The sequence below is a fragment of the Camarhynchus parvulus genome, chromosome 10, assembly GCF_901933205.1.
Source record: "Camarhynchus parvulus chromosome 10, STF_HiC, whole genome shotgun sequence".
Classification (NCBI taxonomy): domain Eukaryota; kingdom Metazoa; phylum Chordata; class Aves; order Passeriformes; family Thraupidae; genus Camarhynchus; species Camarhynchus parvulus.
In genome coordinates this window covers 4,404,756-4,418,548 of record NC_044580.1, presented here as the reverse complement: position 1 = coordinate 4,418,548, position 13,793 = coordinate 4,404,756, and the positions used below count along the sequence as shown (strand labels likewise).

Below are 13,793 nucleotides of genomic sequence, written 5' to 3'. Positions count from 1 at the left end.
CTCTAATCCACAAGAATTTTGATTTACCTGTTTGTACGCGCCTTTCAGCTAGCAGTATCTTACAACTATTTAATTTTAAAAGCAGACAGATTCCTGTGAATTACAACCCTTCAAAAAATTCCCCTGCTTCCCACTAGAGATCTCTGCAGACTAACTTCAAAAGATATGGATCTCCTCCTCTGTTAAAACACAGTTTTGTCTTTTCTCTTTTTACACAATTAGCTACTGCTTAAATATATCATAGCTCAAACTACAACCACCAAGTTAGGAAACCAGAGGCTGAGTGGAAATGTCTTTCCCCTTCCATGGCATAGATAACAGCACAGTTTTTTTGCTCCAAAGTCCCACCCAGGACTAGGAGAAGAAGAAGCAGTGAAGCAGCAGATATGAAATGAATATTCCAGTGATTCTAAATGCAGATGAAGGACCCATCAAACTCACTTAAAGGGAACCCTGGCAGCTGCATTCAGGTTGGTGGGAGAAGTCACCATCTGAAGAACATTTTCCAGAGCAGTCAGTCCTCCTGCAGCCCGGAATGCAATTTTATCTGCTGTGTTCTGGAGAAACACAAACACAGAAGAGAACCAACAGAAATTAAAGAAATGTTTACATAAAGGGTACATCTGACACTTGTGGATTCTGTCAAAGTAGAAAGTCCTTAATACATTCATTTATCATGTTGGACACCTTTGAAAAAGAGCATTTCACTGCTCATGTACAAAGAAGAGGCTTTCTAGAGCAGGAGTTGAAACTCTCAGGTGTTTTGTTCTGAATTATCATATATACATACCCAGTACCACACAGGTAATGCACTTGAATACCATATTTTCTGTAAGGACATAGAATTAGAGGGACTTTATTAAAGTTCACCATTATCTGCTGCTATTACCTTTGGAGCTATGCTGCTTTGTATGATTTTAAAAACATAGACAATCTTCAGATGGGTAATTCCTCCTTTTTACAAACTTTTCCAACAGAAGACAACCTCCAGGCTTGGTTTATGAATATGCACAAAATAGCTTAGGCAGATCCCTTTTCTGAGGTATCCACTTGGAACTTGCACATACCAGAATTTTATACTTAATTACCATCCTATCATTATTCTCACAGTTTGCAAATGACTGTGGTTTTGCTGCAGCAGATCCAATATTTTAGAACTTACATTCTTGTCCTTTCCTACAAAATTGCTTTAGTGTCCTCTGTTTAAATAAAGCAAGTAAAATCTTCTTATTTTCTACTTCTAAGCTACTAATTTTGTATAGTTTTTTGGCAGTTTGCATTTGATCCTTTTTATTTTGTCAGTGATGATGATGATATACTAGTTAATAAGAAATAATTTCTTCTTTTTTCCCCCCAGTGTTGCAAGCACTTCATATATGGGGAAAAATGGGAAATCCTCTATAAACATGATTATTACTAGTCTATAAAAAATGTATTCTACTGTAACAGACTGCATGACAGAAAAAACTCCTAATAACTCTGACAATAAAATATTTATTTGAACAACTGCAAAAATAATTAAGCAGTTGTAATATGATTTAGATGGGCAACATTTTCCCCTGTGAGATCAGACACTGCACATAGAAGTACATATCTTACTTTTTATTTAAATAATGTAACTTTCTCTCCATTAAGCTTCTGTCAAGCAAACAGCTACGTTGTATTTAATTTACAAGCTACAGAAAAACTATTCACAGAAGTCAGATATTCAAGAGGGAAGCCTTTTCCACAATTAATATGAACTGCATTTAGATTTTTAGACAACCAAAAGATTTATCTTCCAAGGAATAACTGGCCTCAAATGAGTGGAAATCTGTGTGCCAACTCACCAAACAGTTAAGAAAATCAACCAGTGATTTCCTACTGGCTAGCTGATTAGTAAAATTTCTAGCAGTTAATTTTAGCCCAGTGAGCCCAGTCAGTGTGCCTTAACTGCAGAGTTATTTTTGAGTTTCACTCATATATTCTTCCTCTGTTTCCTCTTCCTCCCATCTAAAAAAATCCAAAGCCCCTGCCTCCTTAAGCTCCCTTGGCTCCCAATAACACTTTCCACCAACTCCTGGTAGAGCCATAAAGACCCAAACAGCAAAGGAACAGTCCTGCCATAAATCATCCTTATTGACTTCCTGTGAGCCCCTTGGCTCAGAGCCACAGCTCCCAGAGCTCCTCCTGCCCTGCTCCCCCAGGGCTGCACACCCCCAGACAGAGCCCAGGGCCTTTCTAACCCTGCCCTGCTCCCTTCAGCTGACACCCCCAGGTGTCAGAGATGCTGCTGTTTGCAGAGTGCCTTTCCCTGGGATGGGCAGAGCCTGGCAGGGCAGAGCAGAGCACACAGGGAGCTCAGAGGGGGCTGTGCAGCACAGCAGTGAGGGCTCTGACACTGCTCATTTATCTGTCACTGCTCCTCCAGCTCCAAATGTGCCCAGCACTTGCCACTTCTCACTTTCCCTATTTCTCATGGGATATTATGCCACAGCCTATTAGCTCTTGAAGCAAGAAGTCTTTCCTGTCATTCAGACCAAATATGCCCTTTCTCTATTTCATCCCATTACTCTGAGTTATATCCAATTTATTGCATTCATTTTGTTTGTCCCCTCAGCAACTGCTCCATTCTTGAGCTCATACCCCGCTTCCTTTTCCTACTCGGCTTGTTTCTCAACTCCATGTTCTCTTCAATGCTAAACTCCACCTTTTCTATTTTTTCATGTGAACTTTTCTTACCTGTGATTTTTTTTCCCCAGAACTCCTCTTTTCTCCAGAAGTACCCAGTAATGAAGTGTCCAGAAAGGAACTTCCCCCTATCCCAGGTCAGTCACTAGAGCCACTCTGAAAGAAGCAAAAATGTCTCCCTATTCTGAGGGGAGGTTTTCACGTCTCTCTTCTAAAAATATATAAATCTTTTGAAGCTGTTTCATTTCCTATGTGTTCTCCTTCCATTTCAATCTGGAGCATCACTTGTTTTACAGACAGACTTTTTTCAGAGCACCTGGTTCACTTTTGTCTAATACTTTACTAAAATACAAGTCTATTTGTCAAAATACAATTTTGCCTTTTAAAAACTTCTGTTACTACTACAGTTTTCTACCAAGCAGAAGGCAGTCTGTAATTTCTTCTGATTTTATATGATTTAGCTACATGTTCTATCCCTCCTGTTTCTAGATTACTCATAAAATCCCTTAGTATTTTGATGCTTATTAATGGAAATAAATTCCTAATGATGTGCATGGAAGAGAGGGAGAAGTTCAGTAAAAGGAAGATAGAACCAGCAGCAAAGCTGGGTTAGATCCATGAGAGCTGTATTTGTTACCTGTGCTCACAGAGGTCTGTAAAACTGCCAAATAGGGATACATGGCTTCTAGCACATTTAATACATTTCTCTCCAGTGGTTTTTATAAGATGGAGAACTTCCAGGGCTCCTACCCCATGTCCTGGAAGGCAATGTTGATGCTGAAGTCGTGCTGGTATCTGGCAGTGTGAATGACCCTGGTCCCCACGCGAGTGTCCAGCTCTCAGGAATGCCAGATCAGGCACAGCTCCTGGAGCTTGGCCATGGGAGCTGAAAGCAAAATGTGCCCTGCCCACAAAGGAGCACAAGAGTCACTTCAATACTGCACTGCTGATGTTTGCAAGGTGAACACCTGGGACTGGGGAAACCCTGGAAAAAGAAATTGTCCCTGAGCCACCCGTGCCAAGACCTCACTGTGAGCTGTTATAAAGGGATCTCCCCAGGGCTGAAACATGTTGTCATTCCATCTCTGAAGCAGCCAAATCACACCAAATTCTTTTAAAATATGTCTGAATTAATTCCTAGTTAAGGCAATTTTCAAATTTTAAGTATTTTTCTACTCATCTAAAGAAATCTTTCTTGGATCATAAAAATCGTGAGAAAGACATCCAATTTGTCTTTCTCAGAAAAATGAACTAATATCCTTGAAAAGATGATGTTCTGAAGGGCTAAAGCTTTACATTAGCTGATACATATTGCAACAGGGAGTCAAAAGAAGTGGACTGAGGCATCTCAGTTACCCAGAGCCCTTGCTCACATACTTTTCTTATTCAAATTGATCCCTGCCTGAACCTGTGTCAGAATGAAAGACCCTTTCAGGTAACTACAACTTTTATTCTGGTGGCACCCAAAGCTCTGAGCAGATTAGGCATCATGTGAGTATGAAAACTGATAGATCCTACAGGGAATAAATTTTAAATCCCTATTTGAAAAGAGCATAAACCAGCATTGCATGTTTTTGCTGCTCAAAAGGAGCCTCCAAACTTCTAACCTGGCCTCCCAAATGATTTAGCTCTCCTGTTTATGAAACCTGTTTCATAATTTCACAGTTCTTTGAGTAGCTGCACATTTAGATTGGGAGAGTTATTCTGCAATTGATACCGTGTGATTCATGTTCCTTGAACAACAGAAAATATATAAACATGCTTTTATACATTGTTTTTAAAGTGTGTAAAAATTTGATTTGCTACATGTATTTTCAGAAATTCACAACTATTCAAATAACATTTATAACTAATTTGATTTTTAAACACAATAGGATTTCTGTGCTCTGAAGTTACCTGGTAACACGGGAGAGCAGAGACAAATGAACAAGTAGGCAAAAATGATTATTACTCTCATCTCTGCATTTTTTAATAGAGATGAGGAGGCACAAAAACCTTGGGGAGGCTACCTAGAAGTGTCTTAAACATTAGGAAAACAAAAACAGAGATGCAGTTCCTGAGAGCAGCAGACACAGCACTCAAACCCAAGCCATGGAAAGAGCCTGTTTTCCTTATCCCTCCCAAGTCCATCGTTGGGAACTGCAGTGGTCATGTTTGCACAGGAGGAAAGCCAACCCAGCTGATGTGACAGGAAGCATGTATTTAATCTGTGGACCATTATAAACTTGTCATTTGAAGCCCACAGCCACTAATTTAGGCAGAACATTGCATGAACCAAGTAACTTAGTGGGAAGTGTGTGTACACTAATGCATGTGGCACAGTAAACAGAAACCATGATAAATTAGACAAACCATGTAACCATTTTGTGGATTAATTATGAATTAAACATACTTAAAAATGCAAAATTAATCCTTAAAAAAGGACAAACAATTAAGACAGCTCCCTGCACAGTGGGCAAGCATGGCTGACTTATTTACCTACCTGTTACAACACCTTAATGGATCTGAATTTGCCTTCTCTCCTATGGCTTGAGTGACAACTGACTAATAGGATTACAGGCTCTGTTCCAATAATACAGCTCAGCTACATGCCAGCAAAAAATGACAGCCTAAACCTGAATTACATGGCCTGGGAATCCATCCAATTATTAACTAAAGTAACTGTTATTACCTAACCTAATCAAAGGAGAAGCAGCTGTTAATCTTTGGTGGCCTGCAGTGTAGTAGCGGTCAGACTGGATGGACTGTCTTTGTACTTGACTCCTCTACAGACAATAATTATGTCCTTTGTGATCAAGAAGGAAGGGCTTCCTAACCTTTCAGACAGAGGCAGCAGATGGGGAACAACTGTTTGTGTGTTCATTAACAAGATAGGGTAGATTTTATCAGGGTTTGGCATCTGTGGCACCCTCGGAAGCACCACTTACCCGAGGACACAAGTATGTTTGGCAAATTCGAAAATGAGCAGGCTAAATAGAAAGTTCAATATAAAGTTTTCATCTCATTATCTGACATTTGGTACAGAAAAATACACACAGCTCAAAAAGAGTGATTTACACATATGCCCCATCCTATCCAACGTGGCCAACAAAGAAACACATGAAAAGGACAACTGGCCTGGGCTGGTACTTGGCTGGCTTTTGTTGCACTCATTAAAGCAGTCACACCATGTGAACTGTGTGCTTCAGAAATGAAACCAAACTGGGGGAAAATGCTGCTCAATTTATACAAGGGAGTGGGTAACACTAAGTAACACAGAGGGAAATAAAGCCAGCACTGCTTTGCAACAGCTTTTGGGTTGTGTGTTCAATATTCCAGCAGAGAAGGGAGAGCAAAGCTTGCCCTGCACCGCTGCTGCCCTCCCTGCACAGGGCACTGGCAAACCACAGCACTTGTAGAGCAGCACAGGTCAGGAAATCTGTGTCACCAGAAGGACAACAGAAGTGCCACTTAGTTTATGCTGGGGAAAGTAAAAAAATGCTGGGATAACATTGTGGAAGGACCTGAATGGGAAGATGTCTGATAATACACAGGAACAACCAATATTTGGAAGCTGAAACTGAATGAATTCAGGTGAGAATAAAATGGGGGGTTTTAATGCCAGGAGTAATTAATGATGAGCATAATATACTTATCATATATAGTCGACTCTCAATCATTTAAAGTTTTTAAATCAAACCTGATTATCTTCTAGAAAAATATGATCCCAGTTAAATCATAATTTATTAATTTGGTGCAAGAGTTATTGGGTGAAATCCAATGTCCTGGACCAAAGTGCTCCCTTCCATACATTTCTCCTGTTAAAGTATTATTATTAGTTAATAAGTAGAGCAGAATCAGAAATAATGCTGAGCTTTAACAGCTGAAATGATTTAATGCCAGCTTTGCTACCTCTGCTCTATGTGACTTTAGCCCATTTTGACTATTTGAAATATTTTGAACTAACTGAAATACTCTGGTGCAGACCCTCCCTCAAAGGCAAACCTCCAAAATAAATATTTTCATGAAGACTAAAAAGGAAATTTAGAAAAATTACTTTTCCTTCATTAACCCAAAGAAGGTTTTCTGCTGGTCCTGCAGAATGTCCAAATCAGAAGCTGATCTGGAGAGCCCGTTTGAACAGACTTCAGGAACTAAAGTATTTCAGAAGAAATTATTTCTGAATGGAACCAAATACTTTGAAACATGCTGACTTCTATTTCTGAAAGAACACACTTGTGCAACTCTATTTTTAACTGTTCATTCATGGAAGAAATAATAACTAATTAGTGAAATATAGTAAAATTCCTCTTAAGAATTTTTTTCTTTCCTTTTATCTAGTGTTTGAAGATTCTATCTAAAATGCCAGGGGCTAAGAAATGCAGTTCAAAGCTTGCTTAGAAAAACAAACCAGACAACTGAATATTGCGCTGGCTTCTCCTTTTCCCCCACCTTTCCTCTCCCTTTAAATAAATTCACAAGTATATCTACATGCACATACATACCCACGGACAGATTTCTGAAAACCTACACTCTTTGAGTAGGTCTCCAGACTTTATACAGTGAAAATCCCCGGAGAGTACACCAAAGGAGTATTTTCTATTAAAATAAGCAATTTTGCTCCCTGCAACACTTCTCTGTAGTGAAATTAGTGTTACAATAATCCCCCACTCCAGGTGTAAACCTCAAACGGGTTTTCAAACATAAGTGAATTCACCCACAATAAAATTTCAACCACTGAATATCAATGAACAACTAGTTTAGGAGTAAAACATGAGCCAGAGCTGGCTAAGTGTTGTTTGAATTGGAGGGAGGCATCATTCCCATCAAGGAGTATCTCTCTTGTATTTGCATCCATTCCTTCCTCCTGCACCGCTTATGGGTTAAAGCCCCAGCAAGGAGGCCTTGACAAACACCCCATCCCACCTTGTCCTGCTCAGCCAGTGCACATTCTGAGCCTGAAAGGTGATTCTGGGGCCTTTGGGAAGGGCAGCTGCTGTGTCTGTGTGTCCTCAGGCAGGAGCAGAGGATCCCTGGCACCTGGGGGAGGTGCTCCACTGCCGGCTCCAGCTCAGCCCTGCTCACACCCATGCAGAGGTGCCTCTGGCTCCTGAGCCATCTGGGTGACACTGGCTTGTCACCTCCACAGCTCAGCTGTGCCAGCTGCAACTTCACAGCCTGCATTTAGCACACAGCAAGACAAATATCTAAGAACCAAAAGGGTGAAAAAGCAAGCACTTGATACAGTATTAATGCAATATGAAAAATGAGGCTCACCTTACTTTTTAACTGTATCAAAAATAAAAGAAGAAGAGGCATTTTGGACTATCCTCTCTGAAAGTCTACCATTGACAAACAACCCAAAATTTGTTCAGGCCTAGGGACAATACCAATACTAAAAAAATTGATTCTTAAGCCTGTCCTGAAAACACTAAGCATCCTGTGCACATAAACGTAATTTCTGTCTATGCCATCACATACTTAACTCATTTTTCTGCTTGCTAACATCTGCCCACATTGTCAGGTCAAACCAAATTCAATAGGACTCCTTACTGACTCACTGAATGATCTAATTGAACAGGATGAGCCTTATTTACACAATCTCCTTCCAAGTTCTGCAGTGGCTTTTCAGTTTGGCAGTGAAGTCCCAGAGAAGCACCCTGTTGTACTTCTGTTGACAAGGACAGGACCCTCACAATCCTAATTGTGAAGCCACAAGAGTCAGTGAAAGCCATAAAGGAAAGACAGGTAAAGGTAAACCAGGGAATTCCATGCTCTCTTTTCATCTGCTTTCAGCCATGCCAAGCAGCATTACAGGAAACACACAACATTGCTTGGGAAAGTAAGAATTACCCTCATGGATACCCTGAGAGACAGCACTGAGCATTGCAGCACTTGTGCTTATTAAAAATAAATGTCTGGTCTATTTATAAATAACAGGGCCTCTAGTAAGTGCATCAATTAGAGGAGGAAAGCAACAATAGAGCTTTAATAAGAGGAACAATAATAAGAGAGCTCCTGGATCTCCACAGATGGTTCCATTAGCTGAGGCTAATTTGACTTTTTCTGATAAATTACAAAAATAAAAGTTCCCAAACAGGTAAATAGAAAGCAAAATTACATAATCTTGCCCTGTCCTCTCTCAACATTTATTGGACAATGAATTGCCCAGTGAGCAGGCAAGTCAGCTCTCTCTGAACACTGACTCTGGCAGGTCACTGCTGAGAGCTGGCAGCCACTAGAAAGCAGTTTATTTCTGCTGAACCCAGACTGTGCAAGCCAGTGCAACCCAGCCAAAGTGAAGGTACTAAAATTATGTGGGAGAGGACATAAAGAGAGGGAGCAGTGGCTGTTTAAAGGCCTGTCATGAAGGTCTTTAAGAGCACTCAAACCCTGAACAGAGCTTTCCCCTGATTGCCTTGGGTGCTCTCTTGTGACCAGCCTCTCAGACCATGAGCCCATCTCCAGGACAGCCACAAAGGACTGTGGGGCACAGGAACAGGGTGGGTTTGTGAGGTGCTGCAACATCAGAACAGACCATGAAGGCCTCTGGGTGATGTGTTCTCAGGTCAGAAGTGATGGTCTCAAATCACTGTTGAACCTAAAAATACTTCAAAGAAAATATATTTATATATATACCATCAGACTAAATGAAACAAAAAAACTTTTCTTTAGAAACCATGCTAATCATTACTTTATTATGATTTCTAAACTGGCCTCTGTTATTGGCAAAAATGTGCCTGGGCAGGAAGTTCTCTCACTGAGAAAGCAGAGCCTGGGCTTTAACAACACTAAAACATATCTCCTGTCTTGTAGTGGAGGAACTTTGCATACCCTGGAATGTATAAATATCCATTATATCCACTCTGATATGATGTATTAGCTCTAAACTGACGTAGAAGCCTGATCTGACAGCAAAAAGCCACAATTAGTACAACACTGGAAGCTGACAGCATTTAATTACATCCTGCGGCAGTTCTCAACTACACCCACTGGGCACTGAAATTAACCTCCCAATAATCTTGGAATAAGAACACTGCAGAGCTTATCTGTGAACTCAACTTGCCTTATAATACCATTTCCAGCAAACAAGTTGAAAAATATTCTGTGACTGACCCCTAGTAACAAGTTCCTATTTATATGTTCATCTTGGGTAAAAGGTTAATCCACAGATTACAGAAACTCTGGGCAAAGGAATTATTGATGAGATAAAGCTGCCTTGCCCAACCTGCAGCGCATGACACACACCTGACCTGTTGACTTCTTCCAGGCAGTGACAGGAAAAGGCTGTTGGGGTGGGAAATGCTGTCCAGAGTCCTGCTGTGTTTGCCCACTGCCTCTGTGCTGGGACTATCAAATCTGCTGCTGCAGCTGATACAGAAGAGGATTTTTCTACTCCAACAGCAGCTTGGACCATCTGCAGATAAACTGGTGCTTACAGGACAGTGCTGATAGTTTTGAACACTGCTAAACCTTCTTCCAACTGGGTTTGAGTGGCACTGTGCATCACTGGCACTCAGTGATGATCACCTCGACATTAAAATTCTCTAATTCTCACTGTTACAGGCTTTAAAGAAGTGAGTTAATTTTCAGGAGGGTTACTTACATCTCATCTTCTCCAACAATTCTATCTGCTTTATCCTTTCTGGAGTTCATGCTCTGATTGAGGTTCTGTACTTAACACTTGCAACAAAGGAAGCATAAACACAGAATTCCCTATGTTCTGTATTCCCTCTGTCTGTATTTGCAAAATTATTAGATTTTCAGTAGCAATACACAAAGTTCCAGGGGTCCAAATGCTAGTTTTAGCTGGTAAAACTTTTTAGTTTAGACTTGTTTTTTACTTAAAAAAAAGTTTTAAAACTTATTTTTATGTTTTGTAATTCAATACCCTTCTTAATGTTTGGATTTTGAACTTTAAATTGTTTTTAAACAGTTATAATTCAACTTTACATTTGATTAATTACTTCCCTTCATGTGACATCACTATAGCTCTGGAACTGGCTACTGCAGGAGTATCCTGAGTTGAAAAATTAATGGATGGATTAAAATATGAATCCACTATTTGCATAGAAATACATCATACGTTTAGCTAAAACGAACCTTAAAGTTTTAACGGCTCATTGTAACAAATAAGAGTATCAATTACTTTCCCAGAGAACAAAACCTGTAAGCATAAAAGCACAGTTAAGGTGGCATGTGGGTGTTTATTTTCTTTTTAAAAATTCTGGCCAGGAAATGCCCCCTGCCTGATAGAAAAGAAGGCTTTTTGGAGTGAACCAGTGCACTGTGCAAGAAAATCAGAGGCTGTGCAAGAAAGGCAGAGGCTGCCCTGACAGCCCCAGGGCTCTCCAGGGAGGTGGAGAGGAGCAGCCTCGGGACCCTGCAGCTGATCCCAGCCCAGCTCTGGGTGTGCCCCCAGCTGTGGCACAGCTCAGCCCTTGCCCTGGCAGTGCTGCAGCCCAGCTGCAGGGCTGCTGCAGCCAGACAGACAGACAGATGGACAGCCCAACGTGCTCACCGACCCCGCCACACCAGGACAGCACCAACAGCCCTGGCTCCCCAGGGTGCCCTTGGACTGTGGGCACACAACTGTTTCCTTTTGAAATGAGAGCTGTGCATAGGTGTGCTCCCCCATTTCCTGCAGAATGAGCTCTCGGGGTGAGTGCAGGTTTGGGTTTTGTCAGGATATGCAGTGATTATCCAGGTAATTCCCCTGGGCACCCACACCAGGAGACAGCTGCTGTAAGCAGCTTAACAGGAGAAAGAGCTGTGTGATTTCCAAGCACTATGGTGTCTGAACCTGGTGTCAGAGAGAAATTCTACTTCTAAATAGATTTATGACTTGTAAGGATTCCAAGACTTCTGCCGGTGGTGTCCCCTAGTGGAGAGCGGCAGATGCCGAGGACATGGGGACAGGAACGGGCTGGCCCAGAGCCACCCTGCCAGGAACAGCCCTGCACACAAACCTGCCAGGCACAGCCCTGCTCACAAACCTGCCAGGCACAGCCCTGCTCACAAACCTGCCAGGCACAGGCACACTGCTCACAAACCTGCCAGGCACAGCCCTGCTCACAAACCTGCCAGGCACAGGCACACTGCTCACAAACCTGCCAGGCACAGTCCTGCTCACAAACCTGCCAGGCACAGGCACACTGCTCACAAACCTGCCAGGCACAGCCCTGCTCACAAACCTGCCAGGCACAGCCCTGCTCACAAACCTGCCAGGCACAGCCCTGCTCACAAACCTGCCAGGAACAGCCCTGCTCACAAACCTGCCAGCAACAGCCCTGCTCACAAACCTGCCAGGCACAGCCCTGCTCACAAACCTGCCAGGCACAGCCCTGCTCACAAACCTGCCAGGAACAGCCCTGCTCACAAACCTGCCAGCAACAGCCCTGCTCACAAACCTGTGAGGAACAGCCCTGCTCACAAACCTGCCAGGAACAGCCCTGCACACAAACCTGCCAGGCACAGCCCTGCTCACAAACCTGCCAGGCACAGGCACACTGCTCACAAACCTGCCAGGCACAGGCACACTGCTCACAAACCTGCCAGGAACAGCCCTGCACACAAACCTGCCAGGCACAGCCCTGCTCACAAACCTGCCAGGCACACTGCTCACAAACCTGCCAGCAACAGCCCTGCTCACAAACCTGCCAGGCACAGGCACACTGCTCACAAACCTGCCAGGCACAGCCGTGCTCACAAACCTGCCAGGCACAGCCCTGCACACAAACCTGCCAGCAACAGCCCTGCTCACAAACCTGCCAGGCACAGCCCTGCTCACAAACCTGCCAGGCACAGCCCTGCTCACAAACCTGCCAGGCACAGCCCTGCTCACAAACCTGCCAGGAACAGCCCTGCACACAAACCTGTAAGGAACAGCCCTGCTCACAAACCTGCCAGGCACAGCCCTGCTCACAAACCTGCCAGGCACAGGCACACTGCTCACAAACCTGCCAGGCACAGCCGTGCTCACAAACCTGCCAGGAACAGCCCTGCTCACAAACCTGCGAGGAACAGCCCTGCTCACAAACCTGCCAGGCACAGGCACACTGCTCACAAACCTGCCAGGAACAGCCCTGCTCACAAACCTGCCAGGAACAGCCCTGCTCACAAACCTGCCAGGCACAGGCACACTGCTCACAAACCTGCCAGGAACAGCCCTGCTCACAAACCTGCCAGGCACAGCCCTGCTCACAAACCTGCCAGGCACAGCCCTGCACACAAACCTGTAAGGAACAGCCCTGCTCACAAACCTGCCAGGCACAGCCCTGCTCACAAACCTGCCAGGCACAGCCCTGCTCACAAACCTGCCAGGCACAGCCCTGCACACAAACCTGTAAGGAACAGCCCTGCTCACAAACCTGCCAGGCACAGCCCTGCTCACAAACCTGTAAGGAACAGCCCTGCTCACAAACCTGCCAGGCACAGCCCTGCACACAAACCTGTAAGGAACAGCCCTGCTCACAAACCTGCCAGGCACAGCCCTGCACACAAACCTGTAAGGAACAGCCCTGCTCACAAACCTGCCAGGCACAGGCACACTGCTCACAAACCTGCCAGGCACAGCCCTGCTCACAAACCTGCGAGGAACAGCCCTGCTCACAAACCTGTGAGGAACAGCCCTGCTCACAAACCTGCCAGGCACAGCCCTGCTCACAAACCTGCCAGGAACAGCCCTGCTCACAAACCTGCCAGGCACAGCCCTGCACACAAACCTGCGAGGAACAGCCCTGCTCACAAACCTGCCAGCAACAGCCCTGCTCACAAACCTGCCAGGCACACTGCTCACAAACCTGCCAGGAACAGCCCTGCTCACAAACCTGCCAGGCACACTGCTCATGGCTACAATAATGCACAAATGTCAACTTCTGAAATCCTCAGTCAGCTAAGAAATGAATCCACTGGGAGGCTCTAGAGAATAATGTAAGTTGAATTACACACAGCAACTGTGCCTCTGTGCGCATGCATGGAGATAGGCAAGATCCCAAAATACAGTGGGGGTCGAGCCACTGCTTCATGATTAAGGTAAATTCACTATGACTGCAATTTTCATTCTTTTTCATACTAATGCTTCTTTTTGACTTATGTAGGATGGTGACAGATAGGATAGCAATTCTGTCTTTGAAGGCCATACC

At 43.7% G+C, this 13,793-nt stretch overlaps 1 protein-coding gene across 4 annotated transcripts in view; it reads right to left on the bottom strand.

Annotated features, from left to right (window-relative positions):
- The window catches only part of SCAPER (S-phase cyclin A associated protein in the ER), a 139,416-nt gene that overhangs the window by 50,544 nt on the left and 75,079 nt on the right, over positions 1-13,793 (bottom strand). For all 4 annotated transcript variants that reach the window (XM_030954978.1, XM_030954979.1, XM_030954981.1 and 1 more), the window contains exon 24: positions 442-557. In XM_030954978.1, coding sequence (XP_030810838.1) covers positions 442-557 — 116 coding nt within the window. The remainder of the gene's footprint in view (positions 1-441; positions 558-13,793) is intronic.